Source organism: Pocillopora damicornis, chromosome 8 (genome assembly GCF_964200805.1).
Source record: "Pocillopora damicornis chromosome 8, jaPocDami1.2, whole genome shotgun sequence".
NCBI classification, from domain to species: Eukaryota; Metazoa; Cnidaria; class Anthozoa; order Scleractinia; family Pocilloporidae; genus Pocillopora; species Pocillopora damicornis.
In genome coordinates this window covers 1186052-1205085 of record NC_142677.1, presented here as the reverse complement: position 1 = coordinate 1205085, position 19034 = coordinate 1186052, and the positions used below count along the sequence as shown (strand labels likewise).

Genomic DNA, 19034 nt, shown 5'->3' with positions numbered 1-19034 from the left:
TTCTTTGGCGCTTAAAAGAACTTCTAATTTTGTCTGCATATTACTTATAAACTCAGCTCTTAAAATTGGTGGAGATAACACTCTAATTGTGTAATTCCAGTTAAACTCCTGTCAAATAAACACCTTCCAAAGGTGACCTAAGCATAAAGATCCTATTAAACTAATTCTGCCCACTCTTTTGTTATAGTCATAACAAAAGCTAAGAGTGTTCAAAACTAGGTCGAAAATGCACTGTAGTGGACCATACACTTGTAGTACTCTTGGGCACTCTTCGATTTTGTGACAAAATTGGGAGCGATTTTGGGACTTAATTAGGGAGACGTTTCACGATACAATTTCAAGCAAAAAAATGTTTTTTGGAAGACTTTTTTCAACTGAAATGTGCTTTGTAAATCGCATTCGGGAATTTTCGTTATTTCTAGCAAGTTCATGGTCCAATCTCGTTCCTAGAGGTCCCTTAATGCCTTGCGGGCAGGATTAGGGAGCGAATACAAACAATCGATAAAAATAACCAATGGATCCCATCAAATCTTTGAGAAATATAGTCTTTATTGACGCAAAAGAGATAAAATACTCTGTATTGTACAGCAATTGACAAATCTTCAACTACATTTGCACGATCGTCGACGTTTCTTCGGAATAGCTGTCTTCTGCTCTTCTGTAGTTTGAAGATTTATGACATACTTATCCACCCTTTCCTCGACAATATCCACCTGCAGATCACGTTCTCCATGCACTCTATTTCGTCTTCGCCTTTCCAGTTCTTTGACCAACATTTCTTTTGCTATCTTCCTGAACAACAGCTCTACATTATATCCGGTAAGAGCACTAGTCTCCACATAGGGCACACGAAATAATTCCGCTACAGAACTGGCACAGTCGTAAGAAATCTGTGAAAGAGAATTTAATAGCGTAAGGCGCTGATTTCAAAAGAGAAGCCTAACTTTTTACACTGGTCTTTACTACGATTTTAATGAGTCGGATAACGAAATTCATCCTTCTGTATGATTAAATACAAATTAAGTAAAAGAAATAAACGATTTTACTTTTCAGAATTTTGTTTATTTGTTATTGTTATCACTATGAGGGACATTGAAGCGTATTTTTCAGGCTAAAATGGAGATTTTGGCGGGCCATACACTCGCACGTTTGCGTGATTCTCGAGACTAGTTTTTTGGCTTTCTCTTTTTTTTTTTTTTTAATTTTTGTTCCTCTATGCCTTTCAAAGTGATAATACTTGCAATACGATTTACGTCCTTAGCCACAAATATTTTTTGGGCTCTTTTTTAGAATCATTTAAACTTAGCATTAAACTTAGCATTAAAAATTTAGCCTAAAACACAATTATGACCGCAAACAAAAACTCTATTGTGTTATTGATATTATTATTATCATCACTATTTTTGTTCTCATTATTATTATTATTATTATTATTATTATTACTATCAATCCATTGCCTTTCTACGTGAAATCTCATGCTCAATTCCTCCTCTGATGCAAAATCGTGGTAAAATTTTGAATAGAACCTACCTGCCGATTAGTTTTGTCATCCACTTTATTTCCCACCAGAACAATCAACGAATCCTTTGTTTGACCACATTTTTCTTTCAGTGCCAGCTCAATCCAATCGGGCACATTGTCCAATGAGCCGCAATTCGTCACATCAAAACAGACCAAGATCACATGACAGTCACGGAGATAAGAAGGTATGAGACAACGAAAACGCTCTTGGCCAGCGGTATCCCAGATTTGCAGACGGACAGCAATTCCATCTGAAATTTCGAGAAATAACTTTTACCATTGTAATGGCTCAAGGTGTCCAAAATGTTATTTTCTAGCCAAGATATTACAAAAATTTGCTATTGTTTGCTTTTGACATATACCGAGAGCTACTGTCTTGTGTGGCTGTTTAAAATTCTGGTGAGATGAATAGGTTCTGACTTCCTAGAGACAGGAAGCATATACATTACATTTCAAAGTTTGCACGTGCGCAGATATTTGACAAGTGTGTCTTTTCGGCTGTATACACATCTGGGCAAAAAAAATTAGTGCTGGCCTTTCCTTCACTCGCCCGGTTAGTCTTCATTATTGAAATAAAGCAGAAGGTTGAAGAGTTTGTTTCTAATGGGAATTCTTTTAGTGTTGGAACCAATACAGTTAATAAAGAAGCGAGCGTCACAAAATTAACAACTCCCCTCCCCCTCTCCTCCTACGCAACCCACTCTCCTGTTCGTCCCTCTTCGAAAGTAGCGGTCTTAAAAAAATATCGCATGAAACAAGCTTCTGTCCTTGCGAAAAGAATATGCTTACTTTGGACTACAGAGGGCCGCTCCTGGCTGATCATGTAAATGAATCCACTTTTACAGAAAATTTATTAAGTTCAGCCCTTGGAAGTACTCAAATCAAAATTAATATTTACACTATTAAAATCTGTTCACCTAGATAGCATGTCTTCGTGAAAAAATCTATTCCAATGGTTGGCAGATATTTGTCTTCGTATCCTTTGTAAACGAACTTCCACACCAAGGCTGACTTTCCCACACCTTGATCACCCAAAACAACCACTTTGAACTTGCTGATATTGTCAGATGGGGAGTCTGAGTCGAAATGGCGTCTCGTTTGCATCTTCCCTCACACTTCTCTCATATGGTATAGTTCTTTATGACGTCACACAGAGTGTGAAGCGTGCGCTTGAGGCACGCGCATAAAGACTGGCACAAGTCATGCGTCCTATAGTTATAGCGATTGCGCACGAAGATCAGTTTTGGCCGGTCACGTCCCAATCTCCCACGGAAAATTTCAAAGGAAAACCACCCGATTCACTCGTAATTAACCGCTTACATGTGGATTTAATTAGTATCAAATGACCACTTGTATGCGTTAATTTGATACTAATTAAATCCGCATGTAAGTGGTTAATTACGAGCGAATCGAGTGGGAAAACATGAGAAAAGATCATTGTCACGCACATTTTCAAAAAAAAGAAAAAAGAGATAAAACAGTTCATCGAAATCTGCAAAAAGGAAAAGAATTTAGGGAAAGGAAGATTTCAGACTTTTTGGACACAAACCTTACTTTAATAACGAGTGTCCTTTTTATTAGCCACTACTTTTGACAAAGATGCAAATCCTTGGTAACAAGTGTTTCAGACTAGCTCACCTGTTATCCACGGACTCCGAAAATTGCTTATTCGCCTCAAGCTTTTCAGCTGAGAAAACTTCCTGGAGAGACTGAGCACGATAATGACCTGAAGTACAGCGGATACCTTTCCATTTGTCACGTGCCTCATTTATGACACACTTAGTTTCATCTTCGTCTGTGAACTCGCCACGTTTGGTTACTGGTGCTTCAGAGTTTCTTTTGTACATATGATAATTTCTAAATACAGATAAGAACAGTTCAACAAGGGATATTGCTAAACCAACTACATGAAAGACTTCAAATATGATGACCAGATCTCGATCCGCTGATGCTGCTAAAAGAAGCGTTAGTTCTTCAACAAACGAGGAAGAACTTGAACGAAACAACAGCCATGTAGACTTTCGCTCAACGACAAACGGTGTGGACAAAAAGACAGCTGGCGAGAAAAACATGAAAACTCATCAGGCAAGCCTTAAGGGAGACAGAGGGAATATAGCCGTTCTTACGTTTCTGTATGTTCTTCAAGGAATCCCTCTAGGGCTGGCCGGCGCTATGCCGATGTTGCTTCAAACACGAAAAGTCGCGTACAAAGATCAGGCAACGTTTAGTTTCGTATTTTGGCCTTTTAGCATGAAGTTGTTGTGGGCGCCTATCGTAGACACTCTTTACTTTTCGCGATTTGGCCGAAGGAAATCATGGCTTGTTCCTGTGCAATATTTGTTAGGAATTTTTATGCTCGTACTTTCAAAGGTAAGTTTCTTATGATTGGACGCGCGTTCATGCGGGTACTTATTAATTAAATGCCTAGTCATTCTGCTGATGATACAACCTGTACAGAAATTTGTTTCAAACTTTGCTTGTTGATTGTTCTTCTTAAAGATAATTAAATTTGGAATGAAACCAGAAGATCTCCTCGCCCAATCCTGGGGATGGTGTCTTGCTGTGCTTAAGGAATTTGTCTTTCTCTGTCTCATCACCGAATTTGAGATTTACTTATTAGCTGATCCTAGCATTATTCAGGATGAATGTCACATATGAACCTAGAAATCTATAACCTGGCTCACCACAGAGTTTTCTGTGGCTCAGATTACAGGTTCAGTTCCTCATGGGGAACCAGAGTTTTTTACTTGTCTCATGCTCATTTCAAAACGAAAAACATCTGGGCAAGATTTCCATTAACCTTCATACATCATTATGCTTACAGTTCGTGAATGAAATAAACTGTGGCATAAACATTACATTCGGATTTTCCCCTTAGGAGTACAGCTTTGTTTTAGTATAGTATGGAGTTGTAGTGGAATCTCCCTAACATCTTTCTTTATTTCATAGTACCAAGTTTAAAATATACCTTCTCTCTTATACTATTTGCCCACAAAAACTTCAATATTTGCTTTTTTTCAGCACATAAATGAACTGTTGGGTGAAAGTAGTGAAGAAGGGCCAAGTATCATCTTTTTAACAGGGATTTTCTTTTGTTTGAATTTCCTTGCTGCAACTCAAGATATTGCAGTGGATGGTTGGGCACTGACAATGTTGTCCAGGGAAAATGTTGGCTGGGCATCAACTTGCAACACAGTTGGCCAAACAGCAGGATTCTTTATGGGGAATGTTGTATTCTTAGCTCTTAGCTCTGCTGACTTCAGTAACAGATATCTTCGATCACAACCATCATCAGATGGAGTTGTCACCTTTTCAGGATTTTTTTATTTCTGGGGAATTGTTTTTTTAATCACCACAACACTAGTTGGGTTGCTGAAACGGGAAAAGTCTGAACAAGAGCTCCATGGAGAAGAGTCTGTGGAAGGAGTAGTTGATGGGTATAAAACATTGGGCAAAATTTTGCGCTGTCCCAGTATTTTGAAATTGATCGTTATCTTGCTAACATTTAAGGTAAGATTTATTATCCACTAACACCTTAACATCAGTATGTACATTCTCCATATCATTCTTCAGGCAATTCCTAAGGTGCTGACAAGGAGAATGTGTTAAACAATCCTGAGCCTGTATAGTTGGTGATCATGTACTAAATTCCTGTGACCTTAATGTGTAAATCAGGCATAATATTATATGTAGAATTTAGGAGCTAGTCACTCTTGGTATTCATGTTTCAGGGTTATCATTAGAAGCCAGGAGTTGGCACAAACCTGCTGGCTGTCAGACCATTTTTACTTTGTGAATTGTGACAGAAAAGAAATATATTTTTTAACTATTTTTAGCATCAATGTCTGCCAAAAAAGTGTTACTCAAATATGTCCCAGAATGCTAGAAAACATGGCTAAGAGAGTTTCGATTTTCATATTTCGTGGGGATAGCATGCCCCTGGGTCTCCCTAGAACTTGCAAAACACGTTGCTTGCATAATCTAACTCAATTGAGCCTTCTAGTGTTTAGTTCAGATCATACATTTTCTAAAGACAAGCCTGCACTTTCTCTTACAATGGAACCCCACAGTGCACTGGAAAATGTTTTCTTTTTCTTTGATTTTTTAGTATCTAATGACAGATGTATTGTTTTGCATACTTTATGGTTACAAAGTACATTTATAAAATAAAAATTGATACTGTTCTATTCATTTTTTTTTTCCAGAAAAATAGAAAGCACCACTCTATTAATGTTTTTTTTGTTTCGCAATGAAATTTGGGGTAGAAGTGGATACATTCTGATAAGGGCTATTCTTGTATTCATCTTCTTTATATTTGTGCTGTATCTGTGTTTATTCTTCTTTTGTCTTTTGTAATTGCTCAATTTTCAGTTTGTTTTTTTATCAGACTAATTTTGCTTAATACATACATGCATAAGTAAGTTACAGTAACCTTTTATCTCCACCAACATTTCTACTCTGCCAATGATCAGTTACTCTTCTACCTTGAAACTGTGAATATAATATTATTAGGGGTGCCCATTATATAAAAGCCCTGTGGTTTCTCATGTTTAGGATGTGGAATACATTAGTAGATTCTATGTACTGGGAAAATACTTGACTTAAATTCATGTGCAAATTCTTGACATTCAGGTAGGCTTCTCTGCAGCTGACTCTGTGACTGGCCTCAAGCTGATTGAAGCTGGAGTTCCCAAAGAGAATCTAGCTCTTCTTGCTATTCCCATGGTTCCAATACAGATTTTATTGCCACTTTATATCAGCAGATATACAGCAGGTTGGTAAATATGAATGTGACTCTTCAAAAAAATGTGCAGATGACAATACTTACAGGCATGTTCATAAATGCATGATACTTGATGTTTATTAATTTGATTATTTTGAGATGAATGCATACATATCAATTAAGTAATAACAGTTTAATTGTAAACAGTTTTCGTTGTATTGAGGGAGATCTCAAAATTAGTAACAGCTGATATGAAAACTAAAGGAAAACATGCCCCATAGGGAATAGGAAAATATGAAGAGAACAGTGTGGAGAATTTGCATTCTGATGTAAGAGTGTGAAGGGTTAATGGTTCATTCTGATGGAGGGGGGGGGGGAGGGGGCAGGTGGGGTCTGAAATTGTTGTGTTCTTTCTTTTGTGAGAATCTCTGTTTCTCTTCACAGGTCCGCGTCCTCTTGATTTGGGTCTTAAGGCCTTTCCTTATAGACTGCTTATGGGTGTGGTCATCATGATGTGTGTCTGGTGGGCCAATGTTGTGCGTGGGCCTGGGGAGGAATTCTTTCCGTTATACTTTTACTTAACAATTCTGCTGGTGTATGCAATCCATCAGGTACTTTTCATCACTGTTTGTTTTCATGAATTTTCTTTAAGAAACCTTTGATCATTTATGACGCACTCTAAAGAAAAAGGGGCTATCATTGGAGGTACTTCGTGTACTACACAGGATTTTTCCATGGAGCAAGTACGGGTGATAAAACATTTTTAAATGTTTCTTTGAGTACTGGTGTTATAGAGAATTTGTTTTTCCTTTGGGCGAGAAGTGGGTGAAGCTACTCATCCACACAAGTTGGAACTTACATTAGGCTCTTTCAACATATGTTCTTACTGCGAGGGTATTCAAAGTCTCGTGTATACACGTGTATGCTGTTTAAGTTGCTTGTTTGACAGCAAACATGCAAACTATCTCGGTATGTCAAGTTGATTTCGTTTTATTAACTGAATTACATGTAGCCACTGCAAATACTTCATAAAGCTGACGTTTCGGGCCTTAATGTCAACTTTTGTTAGCCCATTCGCTCTGGCAAAGGGCTAACGCTCGAAACATTATCTTTAGATACTCTTGACGGTTATCACTTTACATCATCATCTCAGTTGTCTTTTAATAACCCCCCCTCCCCCCCCCTCCCTTCACTGATGCAGCACCACAGTTTCTGCAGAAACTTACATGTACCTTCTTTATTTATATATCTGCTTGTCGCGTGATGGCGTTGAAATATTGACGTCGTTATATGTCACTTATCTCTGATGAGGGGAGTAAGTTTTTAAAGAAACTGTGGTGCTCCGTCGTTGGGAGAGTATAGCGGGGTAATTAAGTACTAACAATAGAGTTGATAACGTAAATTGACCACCCTTAAGAGCTTGAAAGCTGACGTTTCGATCGTTCGCCCTTCGTCAATTGTTCTGACAAAGCGCTAGCGATCGAAACGTCAGTTTTCAAACTCTTAACGGAGGCCGATTTACGTGATGTTATCAACTCAGTTGACAATAATAAATTACGCTGTATCTCTGATGAGCCTTAGTCTCCTATTCTGAGCTCTCCTCCTTTTCCTCTTGGACCGCCAACAGGTGTCCCTGTATTGTATGTTTGTGGCCTTCATGGCTTTCCACGCCCGCATCAGCGACCCGCGGGTTGGAGGGACGTACCTAACACTTCTTAACACGGTGACGAACCTGGGAGGAAACTGGTGCCAGACTCTGGCACTGTGGTTGGTGGATGGGCTTACCTGGACAAACTGTATTGGTGCTTCTGTACCGGGACTCCACTGTAGCGGCAAGACAAATGCAAAGGTATGGGGAAACATCCCGCGAATATTTCTCCATTAGATACATTTTATGATGTCGCATTTTCTACCGAAAAGTTTGAGATACTTTGCAGTGCATGTAGCAACTAGGGAAAACCAGATTTACTTTTCCAGACATACCGTTATCAGCATCACTCTCTGAAAAACGAGCAAGTATGGTCTCTCATGATTGTTTAAATAATTCCAATCTGAGACGTATAGTTGACGTATAGTTGTTTATGAGCGACACATGACACAAATTTATACTTCAGCCTCTAGCCACCTTTGAGAAGTTGCTCACAGGTCGTGCCTCTTACACAATGAACAGCAAACAAATATAAGTGTGGTATTGAGTGTTTTGTTTTGTTCCTCCTCTTTTTGTAGGATTGTACGAATGCTGGAGGCGTTTGCCAAACTGTGGTTGACGGCTATTACGTAGAGTCCATCGTTTGTGTCGTCATTGGTATTGTATGGTTGAGATGGAAAGGTCAGAAGACAAGATCTCTGCAAAATTTACCTGAATCAGCTTGGAGATATCAGTAAAATATGGAAAGCAACGAGCTGTATGCATAAACCTTAGGTTTAACTTTGTTCAATACACCTTCTATTTAAGTGTATAACATTTTGGGAAAATACGGAATATTTTCAAGAACTACCGGAAGCTAACGAAGAAATATAGTTGGTAGCAATTGAAACCATGCGCAATATTAATGTAGTGGAAAATTTATTTACACTTCTTTGTTACATAATGATACACTGAAACTTTAAGATAAAAGGAAGAAGGTGTTGAATGTTACCAATATCAAAATATTAAACGCACAATACTACATTTAAATATAAATTAAATGCGACTACAGACATATATGCACGATTTAAATTGATAATTCAGCTGAGTCATATCTGCTTGTGCTCGGGCTCTGGCAGTGGTTAATTCTGGGCTCTCGCTTCATACGATTTCCGAACTTATTTCAATTGGAAATTTCATGGGGCATATGAAAGATGTCATTCCCTCTTTACTCTGTTTTCATATGCTTTTCTTATGATGTTTCAAAGGATTTATACGTCCAAAAATTCGGACTCACGCATGCGCTCTACAGTCTCAACGGTGTTAAGTGACTTATGCCGAACGACCCTGAATATTTCAGTACCCGGTTGTCCTATGAAGCGATTGAGTTAAGTAAATGTATTCGTAAAGAAGATCATCATATGCAAACCTTGAAATATGGTCATTACGAATTATACGCAACTAGTAATTTTGAAATGACCCGTTAAATACAACGTACTGTAACATATGCGTTTGCTACCAATCTCTGGCGCAAACCATTTTTGGCTATTTTACATTCCGTTAGACTAGCCATAGTAAAAAAACAAGGAGAGGGAGGAGATTATGAGAATTGTAACCCCAAGTGCCACATAGGACTAAACATACTGTTGCCCCGAGCAATACTTTTGTTTAAGATCGTTGACGAAGTAGATAAACATAGTCTAAATCCTGTGTGGTTCTGAAGAAATAAATGGATTTCCAGATTTCTTTATCAGTGAATTATTTTAGGTGATTAAGTGACTTTCCTGCGTTTGCAAGCAGCTATCTACACAACAGTCAAGCGTTTGGCTAAATTTAAGATGGTCTCGAACTCGGTTTTAACTTAGCAACGGCGAAAGTTTTTCTAAATAACTGGCCTATTGTTGGTTTAAGTATATCTCAATATTATGTACATTTACATGGCATGCAATACGTTACTTACAGCTGTACAATACTTTTATCACTACGCCTACTTTCATTATTTATTGCAATGAAAAATTGTTGCTTTAAACGATCTTGATTTAGAGGGACTTAAACCAGTAGCATCACACACACCTGATTAGGAATTATTTTTGCTATGATGATAAACATAAAAAATTTCTTCATATTTCCTTTTATTTAGTACCCTCTAGCTAACTAGGGACGCTGTTATCATCTTAATAAGATACATGAAAAAATTACTCAGTTCTAATTGGTTACGGTGAATATATTTTTCAGGTAATTCAGTGCAGAAGAGGGTTAATTCGGTGCAAAGAAGTAACAAACCAGGTTGAACAATTCCTTGAACTGTTTAGCCGGACTCTGAACTTTTTTGCGCCTTTAAGATGTGAAAATATCATTGTAGATTATTGTTTTGATCGTACGCTGTTGTTTTGACCGAACGCACAAATGTCACTCGCAGGGTTTAAATAAATAATTTTTTTCACTCGATGCGCGGGCTTTACTTCTGCATAATTATGATAAGCTATCTCTTATTTTATCATGTCTATCATTGATACGTAATCACAATTTTTCTCGTACAATTTGGAATAAATAAGCACTTGTAATTATTTTCAAAGACCACAAATTGCACTCGCCCTACGGGCTCGTGCAATTTTGCTAGTCTTAAAAAAAAATTTTAATTTAAAGCATACCTGAGTAAATCACATGTAAAATGTTATGAATCTCAAATAAGTAGCAGCATAGAAGAAGAGGAGAAGTTGAACTAATGTCAATCTTTTTTTTTTCTCGAATGTCTGACTCTTTTCGAACCAAACGGTCTTATGTTGTCAAAATAACGTCCCCGTCATGTTAAACTGCTCATTCAGGTAGAGATAAAAATACGAAAACAGTTGTTCATTCAACGTGTATAATGAAGAGAAGTGAATGTAAAAGTAACTCCATGCGAATTTCTGCGTATTTAAGGAGAAGCTCAGATGTTAAAATGGAAAATAACTAAATATCCATTAATCTTATCAGTATAATGAAATAATGAAACATTTAAAATATCCTTAGATAAGGGAAACGCTTTAACATTTCACTGAAGATAACGTCCTTGTTGATTTTAAGTTATACGTTACCGTACCTGTAACTTTTCTCTCATAGCGAAAATATTCCACAGAAAGGAATTAAACTGATTCGCAATCAACAAAACTACTCCAGCATATTTTTTTCGGTTTGTGCTCACCAGTTTCGTGGAACTGAAAAACAACTTTGCTTGTAATGAATATCCTTGGAGAAACATTTCATGGAAAAGTTTTGGCGTGGTATTCTTGCGTCCGAACTTTTCTTTACCAGCCTTCATCAAAGATGAAACTAACTTGTGGTGTTTAAAAGATGAGCTGACCAGCTTCGTAGAACTGAAAAACGACTGTGCATGTAATGGAAATCCTTGCAAAAACTCTAAATGGAAGATTTCTGGCATGGCATTCTTGCGACCTAACTATTCCTTTAGCGGCCTACCTCAAGTGTGAATTAAGCTTTTGGTGTTAATCAGATATGCCGTGCCTCCTTTCAGGACGATCTGAAGCGAAAATCCATATCAATGCGAGTACTTAACAACTGCTGACCTTCCCTTCCCTCAACCTAACATATACCCTAATTTCTCATCATCTGACTGTCATTGAGTTAGGGGAGGGGTAGGTGGGCACTTGCTCAGGTACTGAGATTGGTCTGTAAGTCCTCTGCCTAAGCCTGTTGCCTACGTCTTAATAGATACCGTCTAACTAGCTATGCCTTTTGACTTATGTGGCTATTCATGAAAAGCAAATCTTGTTATGCAGAGAAGGTGTGCCTGTTCAGATAAGTTTTGAATTCGCTTAAGACTTCTAAGTAAGGCAGACAAGAAGTTGTAATCTCAGACAAGACGATCTCATAACTGATTCCCCTTTCAAATGATCCCGACACTCTTGATAATACAGTACTCCTCTATGTAGGTAATAGACAGACGAAAGGTGACAACCTACCTTCAAATGCTCTTTGGTATCGGAGACTTTGACATATTGTAAGATGTTGCAAAAGTTATGAATCTACAGAGGGAGAAAAACTGAGAATTTCAAAATGTTTGTCCCTTTTCAAAAGGGGTGTATTTGCTATCTGCCTACTGTTAAGAAGATATCAAGTCAGAACACCTCTCGAGCAGTTTGCCAAGGCATCATTGATAAAGGTGTTTACATGGAGTGAAGAAATAGGCTGAAGAACTTGGCCTTCAAGCTTGTGAATCTATGGCAACCACATTGTGCTAGACTGGCTTTCTTTTGTAATGATCTTACCCTGAGGTAATAATAATAATTATTATTATAATAATGATAATGATAATGATAATGATAGTGATAGTTTATAAAAAATTGATAAAAAAACTGTTCGAGTACAACTTGGCAGGTGAATTGCTTGAAAAGAGAAGTTTTTTTAACCTATCACAATCGAGGTAATTCTTTTAATATTTCTATTGCTTCCCAAATGCCTTCTGTTTTGACTGCATAAACAAAGAATAAACATACTGAAGAGTAGCAACGCCAATATCCTTCCCTGATAGTGATTTTTTAAGCACCATGATAGCAAACATCACACTGCTTCGAACTATCTTTTTACACTTGCCGCAACTGGAAATGATATCCATTGAAATTTTGCAATATCAGAATACTACAACTGCATTTAGAAACTTTGATGCTATCCCTGGTTCACTTGAAGCAAATGAGAGCGATTTTTAGTTACAACAACCGTATCATCAAGCTTTCACTCATTTACACTGTGTTGACCATATTTATTTAGTTTACATATATTTAATTCAGCATACGCCGTAAGATACTAAAAAAATAAGTATGCTGCGGCTGCCATATTACTCTAGGGAAGTCGATGAAACAGATATCATTCCTTTATTTTTACCTGTGCCTGTTAGTTACTACCAGTTAAGCTAAGGAGCTTAACGTGCAAGGATCGAAGCTAATTTTAGTGGGTTGATCATTCCTTGAAATGTTTGGGTTTTTCTCAACAGTGATTCAAGACTTCATTATAATATCACAGTTTTGTTCAATTGCCACTAAGTGCAACATGCAAAAATGCAGCAAAAATGTTTCCAAGCAATTTCCAAAGACACATGCAAAAAGCGCTTAGTTACGTGAAGAGTAAATAATCAAAAAGTGAGTCATGTAAAATTAACAGATACAAAAAAAAAGGTCTTACGTTCAATAATTATAACTAACAAATAAACAAAAAGCTGGCTTAGACCAGCTTCTAAGGGTAGCTTGATGATTCATCTCAAAACGACCGATCTTTCACCTTTATCCACTTTAGTTTTTTTCTTACTTATGAGCCCGATCTGGGTGCCCCACAGTTAGCTTTCAATTCTCAGTTACAACGGTATTATCATCTGAACCAGAAGTCTCGTTAAGAATAAAATGTAAATTTTTGTGAAAATGAAATCAACTTGAACTGGAGGTCTCAGCATGACCTAAACTTTAAGGTAGGAACCAAAATTAATGGGATTTACCACGCCACAAAGATTATTAAAATTTTTGAAATGTTTTGCCTTTAGTAAATCACTTCACCCGGAGGTTTGTTAAGGCCTCATATGATGCGAAATCAATAAGGCGCCCAAGCACATTGCCTTCTTAAAATTTTCATGAATTATCTCCCGTGGAAGATAGCATTATTTAATGGTGCTTCTGAAATGCAATTTGTCCTTTGCGAAATGAACGTCTTGTTGTGAGGAGATGTGGTGGACGTTTGAAAGAAGATAGCTCTGAATGGTTGATTGGTGCTCCGTAATTAGTACTTAAAAAAAAGTTGCAGAATAAATAGCTGGTTTAATTGACAGAAGAAATGGATCATACTGCTCATTCCGAGTGAATCAAGACACAGAACCTTTTAATCACTATTGACTCACTGCTTTAATGTAAACATGAGTAATGTAGATTTGCAGCTGTTGGATTTGAAAAAAAATAATAAGTTAAACAAAGTGCTACATGAAACTAAAATTGTCGTGTTTTTGTGAGAGAAAGGGAGAAAAAGGAAAGCATTCTTAGATGTCCAAGCTTTTTTGAGAATAGTCATCTAGCTTACATTTCTTTTAGTATAAAGTCAACTAGTTCGTCGACTTTATTGAAAAATAGGCTCATCGTTTTCTGTCGTCTCGAACAATGCTGCATGTAAATAACTCTCACCTTCAAGATATACCTTCCGAACAATCACAAGAAAACGAAACTGGATTGAGCGAGTCTAGAAATGCGTCCGGAGATCACCATCCTCGCCGTAAAGAAATAGCTTCAAGGCTTCGACCCATTATATATTTGATGAAATTAACCGGAGAGTGCTCTCAGGATGTTTTGGTGCTAAACGAGATACCCGCAACTGGTTCGCGCCTCTTTTCTCGTCTGTACCGCGGAATTGTAACTCTTGGTCAGTGGGGTGTCGTGGTGCAGTGCGTTACAACTGTTTTCTTTGAAGGTTTTGCAGATTTGAAGAGATTTTATTTTGTGTTGATCTTCTCCATCTGGGCTCTACAATGTGCAGTAGTTGCAACAATATGTCTATATGTTTTCCCAAACAGGCAAACAGAGTCATCCCGTTTTTCGCAATTCTTAAGCAGCTTGTGCAGTGCAGAAATTAATGAAAGAAGGTCAAAGAAATGTAAGGTGAACTTGATATTGGCTTTAGTCACTTTCTTTGCTATTTTCAACACCCTCTTCGTTATTTCTTTAGACCTCATGTATGGCTCGATAATCTCTTTTCGTCCTTGGAACGGATTTCTGGTTTATCGCTTGAACTTCTTTGCGTTTATCTTCTGCAGTTGCTTTTCATGGGCACTGCCATTTTCGTTGTTTTACGTATCTTGCGATCTGCTGCTTGGAATTTTTGAGGATTTGGAGACCAAAGTAAAAGCAGGCGATCCTGATGCCTCCGATATCAGATGGATTCGGCAGGAACATCGAAAACTTTGTGTGCGGGTTGATCTCGCAAATAAAGTTTTTTCTCATCTTCTTTTGGCGGCAGTGGGCTTAGATGTTCCTTTGATGTGTTTCAACTCTCACCAGCTGGTGAAATCGAACGCATCTACGAGTTCAGACTTTACGTATCTTGTCTCACTTTTGTACTGGTCTGTTTGTGTGGTTGTTAAGTTAGCTTTTATCCTTTTGGCAGGAGTTAGAGTCAACGAAAAGGTAAGATTTTTCCTGTTGCATCGTTGGTTTTCAACACTTTTTTTTTTATCCTTATCAAGTAAACTAAGCAGGGCTCCAACCTTAAAACAGCTTTGCGACAGAGTTTTTTGTCTGTGTCAAGATTTCGACATCTGTCCGGTGGCAATTTCTAATGTGCTCAGTTTGTTTACAAAAGAGCCTGTTAAAATGCTTCATCTAAGCTGAATCTGTATCGCAAGGGATTTCATGGCAAAATTTCGTAGATTTCTGCCTCCTTGATAAAAAAAATAAAAATAAATAAATTATATATATATATATATATATATATATATGTCTAGGTTAAACAACTTTACTAACGATTCCAAGAAATTTAACATTGCTTCATGTAAAAACAGTCAATCTAGACGACACAGCATGTCTTAAAATTAATTGATTCTAGCTTAAATCTATACGAGAAATGTTCCTTTTGTAAAAATCCTAGCAGGAAACGTCGAAGGAGTGAACTAATCTATCATATTTACATGCAAATTATTCTTTTTTGTGCGTTTCTGTCCCTTTTTTCTTCTTAAAACAGGAATGACGACACGAATAATGATGACAGATTGTTCCTCCCTCTCCTGGGCAAAATGATACGAAATTTATTTGAGATAGTTTGCTACAAATATGCATTGCTGAACATCCCTTTTTTGCCTAAATGGTTGCTTTTCAATGTTCAATATTTTCCAATCTTTATCTTTCTCTTCTCTCTTGTAAATACGCGCGCCCTGCCAACTTATGATTAGACTATGATCCAAAGTTAAGACGAACATTGCCTTTCTTATGTTAAACGTATTTGTAACTTTGGAAGAGTAGTTTCAATTTTGAATCTGTAGTTTATAATGACAATTACAGGCCACCATAGAGAGGATTGTGAAGAAGGTAAACTAAGGAAACAAGAATTTATTTAAGGCCTAATTTCAACACTGTCGAAATAGTATCATAATTAGCTACCTTCATCCTCTCTTCTTCCCTGAAGATTCACAGCTTTTATGACATCTTACAAAGTTTCACTGTTCCTGACAACAAGGGTCACTTAGAGGTAAGACGTTCTTAGTGTTTTGGAGAAATTTGATGTTTAGGAGAGCCATTTGAGTCACCAAACCGATAGAGGCCAACTAAGTTGTGAACAAAAAAAAACCGTTAGCTGACAAACTCGTGTAGACGTGCGCTGTAAAATTGGTAGAATCCTTGCTACCCTTCGCAAATGAACACTGCGAAATATTTAAATTTAGCCCGTTTACTTTGGCTTGAAGGGCTGTGGTCACGTTCTCCATATTTTATTGCAAAATCGGAGAGGTATTTTCTTCTTGATTCATTGGTATTTTATTTATCTTTTTTTTTTTTTTTTTTACCATTTATTATTTTTAGCTTTTACATTTCATGATGCATCTTCGGGGAGAGCCCATTGGATTGTCCATTGGTGGATTGGTGGTGATCGACAAGTCCCTGGCTATCTCGGTATTTCACTTGGTTTCTCTTCACGGTTATGCCATCGATTTTACCTCGGTTGTTGTTATTTCTTTGCTTTTGATTTTATTTTTATCCATCTAATTACTTGAAATCTAACCCAAAGTCACCTTCTCTCATCTCCTTGCAGCTCGTAGGAATAATCATCTCCTACTTCGCAGTATTGATAACATTGCCAAGTTGAAGAAGAGAAAGGACATGACCAGACGTGAAGCGGATGCATTTTCTACTCTTACTGTTTCTTTTGCTTTAGTTTTCATATCATTCATGGAATTCTAAAGAGTTTTGAGTCAACACTCATGAATTATCAAAGGAACATTTTATCCAGCTATACCAGTGATGTCTTTACCAGTAGTTCCCATACCTTGAAGTAATTAAAGAGCCTAGTCGTATATATACCCTTGCTGCATAGCTCAAGTTATTTATTGGTGAAAACTTCCTTGTAATACTTAAATGACTTATGTCGGAAACTTTGTTGATTCTGCTGTAAGCAGTTGATGGAGATGTATGCTATCGCTCTAATCTGTCACCCTTTAAGGAGAATAACAGTTTTGGTGTATGCAAATGTACGCTTGTTCCTTATATAATTCAATTTAGTTTTAACCTCCAACAATGGAATCCCTAGTAAACCTTAATTATTATGTCACGGATAGATCCTCAAATGCCAACTGTAAATAAAGAAACTGTAGATAGCTTTTTCTAAGCCTTACATTATAAGACTCCTCTTATTCCAGGATATTTATATAGTCGTTTCTATTTATAATCTGCGGTTAAACTGACTTATTTCATACTTGCCGATAAGTGAAGACGTGTATATAACTACTTTCTCTAGAACTATGGTAAGAAAAATCATCTTTTTGGAGCTAAGAAAAATGTAAACTACGTGAAAATGCAAATTCTTTTTCCTTTTAGTCCCAATTTGTTTTATCATAATATTGATGAAAGCCAAGCTAATTTATTCAATGCTGTTGGTGAGTCGTGGAGAGTTTCAAAAGTCACAGATCATATCATTATGAGCAACTATTACGAGCAACAGTTACAAAAGTTAAAAGCTTAAACTTTCAACTCTTTGAAAAGGAATAAAAGAAAGCTTTATCGCATAACCTTTTTAGTGAAAAACGCACTTTTATTGAAATTTTTTCTATCCAAATACCTGGCTGAGAGCCGCACGCGATGGAAGTGAAAAAGGCCCGAAGGAGCTGCATGGTCCCTGAGATGCGGGCTGAAATAGCTCTTTAATGGAAACTTTTATATATTGAAATGCTTATTGACTAATTTAGGTTGTCAATGCTCGTGCTTTTCGACACCATGGTGGCGGAATCGCTGAAATTGATATCCTTGTACCTTTGTTTACTATTTTACCTTTCGCCATCTTAGTTGATGTTTATGGGGCGTACAATATTTCTTTTCTTAATGTGAAGGCACTCTTGTAACGATCGTCGAAATTTTGGCACCCGCCAAGCATACATAAAAGGGTTCGCAAACGAAGATAAGTAAAGGAAAGTATGACTTATTAAGTCAAACCTTCGGAAAGCCATAGTATCCTGACAACTACAGAAATTTAACAGCTGAATCTTAATATAAAAGGGCAAAAAAGAAGCACAGAACAACTTCAAAATGACAAACGAAGTCAGCGCCATTTTCCGCTCTCTCTCAAGGGCATGCCGTAGAGTTATTGTAGAGAGCGATGTTGTTAAACGTTGAAGTTCGTATCTTCTTGCGGAGAGTGAACAAAAAATTCGACAATAAACAAACAGCAAGACAAACACGGGAATTGTGAAATGTGTGTGGGAGAACACCAATAAAATGACTGCCCAGATTTGTCCTGCCAAAGGATAGAACGCAGTCAACGTCGTGGCCATTACCCAGCTAACAAAGATGTATGTGTGGACTTTTCGTCCTGTTATTCGCTCGTTGTAATGGAAAGGATCGGTGACTGCTATGTAACGGTCAAGCGCCATCGCAATAACTGTCCATATGCCGTTGATAATGGATGCCCCTCCTGCGACGTTTATAGCTAAGTTAATCCAAGAAGGTTGGATCTCGTCTTTATACATGAAACATCCAACCAAGCCACGGCCATAACCAATAATAAGTCCGACAAATAAGTCACTTAGAGATAAGTTTGCAATTAAATAGGTGGCGGGTGTTCGAAGACATCTCACAGGATCTAATTTAATGGTGGTGAGAAGAAGAAGATTTCCAAAAACGGTAGGAGTCGCTAAAATGAAGTCTGCAATTGTCAAAGCAAGGAGGTAAGATTTGTACTCAAAATTAACCATTGCTGTTTTCAGAATACTCTGACTTCTTTGAGGAGCAGCTTTGAGGAGCAGCAATATCCGACAGTAACAAGAAAACCTATCACTCATTTGACCGAGAAACCTGGATTAGCATTTATGTTTAGTCACCTGGTTCAGAAAATGAGTGTGTTAATAAAGACGAACTTTCTGTAAAATCCTTTCTCTTGTGGGCACCAAATAGCAATGATAAATGACAAGAAAAAATAAAATTAAAGGTAGAATAA

The 19034-nt window shown here is 37.3% G+C and overlaps 4 protein-coding genes across 6 annotated transcripts; 2 read left to right on the top strand and 2 right to left on the bottom strand.

Annotated features, from left to right (window-relative positions):
- Positions 1 to 529: 529 nt before the first annotated feature.
- On the bottom strand, positions 530 to 3289 carry LOC113685804 (uncharacterized). Of its 2 annotated transcripts, none has more exons than XM_089179961.1 (3): positions 3160 to 3289; positions 1531 to 1772; positions 530 to 890 (listed from the first exon to the last, which is right to left on the bottom strand). In XM_089179961.1, exons 1-3 carry the CDS (start codon positions 3287 to 3289, stop codon positions 603 to 605), a joined length of 660 nt encoding a protein of 219 aa, XP_089036087.1. In that variant the 3' UTR covers positions 530 to 602. The 2 variants fall into 2 exon arrangements, with proteins under 2 accessions (XP_089036087.1, XP_027059164.1); XM_027203363.2 differs by lacking the exon at positions 3160 to 3289 and adding an exon at positions 2439 to 2702.
- A 2-nt stretch (positions 3290 to 3291) lies between these two features.
- On the top strand, positions 3292 to 10318 carry LOC113685803 (acetyl-coenzyme A transporter 1). Its single transcript, XM_027203361.2, has 6 exons — positions 3292 to 3891; positions 4543 to 5031; positions 6154 to 6295; positions 6689 to 6855; positions 7872 to 8093; positions 8471 to 10318. The coding sequence occupies exons 1-6, from the start codon at positions 3445 to 3447 to the stop codon at positions 8627 to 8629; spliced, it is 1626 nt and encodes a 541-aa protein (XP_027059162.2). The 5' UTR covers positions 3292 to 3444; the 3' UTR covers positions 8630 to 10318.
- A 2584-nt stretch (positions 10319 to 12902) lies between these two features.
- On the top strand, positions 12903 to 17610 carry LOC113685825 (uncharacterized). Of its 2 annotated transcripts, XM_027203387.2 has the most exons (4): positions 12903 to 15025; positions 16020 to 16082; positions 16412 to 16501; positions 16641 to 17610. In XM_027203387.2, the coding sequence occupies exons 1-4, from the start codon at positions 14006 to 14008 to the stop codon at positions 16692 to 16694; spliced, it is 1227 nt and encodes a 408-aa protein (XP_027059188.2). In that variant the 5' UTR covers positions 12903 to 14005; the 3' UTR covers positions 16695 to 17610. The 2 variants fall into 2 exon arrangements, with proteins under 2 accessions (XP_027059188.2, XP_089070710.1); XM_089214584.1 differs by having other exon boundaries at positions 16412 to 17610.
- Positions 17611 to 17749: 139 nt separating this feature from the next.
- Positions 17750 to 18988, bottom strand: LOC113685820 (beta-2 adrenergic receptor-like). Its single transcript, XM_027203381.2, has one exon. The coding sequence runs from the start codon at positions 18877 to 18879 to the stop codon at positions 17884 to 17886; it is 996 nt and encodes a 331-aa protein (XP_027059182.2). The 5' UTR covers positions 18880 to 18988; the 3' UTR covers positions 17750 to 17883.
- Between the last annotated feature and the right edge of the window lie 46 nt (positions 18989 to 19034).

What these genes read in the sequence shown, in the direction of transcription:
- LOC113685804 (XM_027203363.2), bottom strand. Translation starts at nt 2,625, where the DNA reads ATGCAAACGAGACGCCATTTCGACTCAGACTCCCCATCTGACAATATC. An exon ending in CACGAAGACATGCTATCTAG is followed by an intron (nt 1,773 to 2,438) that starts GTGAACAGATTT and finishes TCGAAATTTCAG; the next exon opens with ATGGAATTGCTGTCCGTCTG. An exon ending in ATGACAAAACTAATCGGCAG is followed by an intron (nt 891 to 1,530) that starts GTAGGTTCTATT and finishes TCTCTTTCACAG; the next exon opens with ATTTCTTACGACTGTGCCAG.
- LOC113685803 (XM_027203361.2), top strand. Translation starts at nt 3,445, where the DNA reads ATGATGACCAGATCTCGATCCGCTGATGCTGCTAAAAGAAGCGTTAGT. An exon ending in TATCAGCAGATATACAGCAG is followed by an intron (nt 6,296 to 6,688) that starts GTTGGTAAATAT and finishes TTCTCTTCACAG; the next exon opens with GTCCGCGTCCTCTTGATTTG. An exon ending in GCGGCAAGACAAATGCAAAG is followed by an intron (nt 8,094 to 8,470) that starts GTATGGGGAAAC and finishes CTCTTTTTGTAG; the next exon opens with GATTGTACGAATGCTGGAGG.
- LOC113685825 (XM_089214584.1), top strand. Translation starts at nt 14,006, where the DNA reads ATGCTGCATGTAAATAACTCTCACCTTCAAGATATACCTTCCGAACAA. An exon ending in GAGTTAGAGTCAACGAAAAG is followed by an intron (nt 15,026 to 16,019) that starts GTAAGATTTTTC and finishes TCTTCCCTGAAG; the next exon opens with ATTCACAGCTTTTATGACAT. An exon ending in ACAACAAGGGTCACTTAGAG is followed by an intron (nt 16,083 to 16,411) that starts GTAAGACGTTCT and finishes TATTATTTTTAG; the next exon opens with CTTTTACATTTCATGATGCA.
- LOC113685820 (XM_027203381.2), bottom strand. Translation starts at nt 18,879, where the DNA reads ATGAGTGATAGGTTTTCTTGTTACTGTCGGATATTGCTGCTCCTCAAA.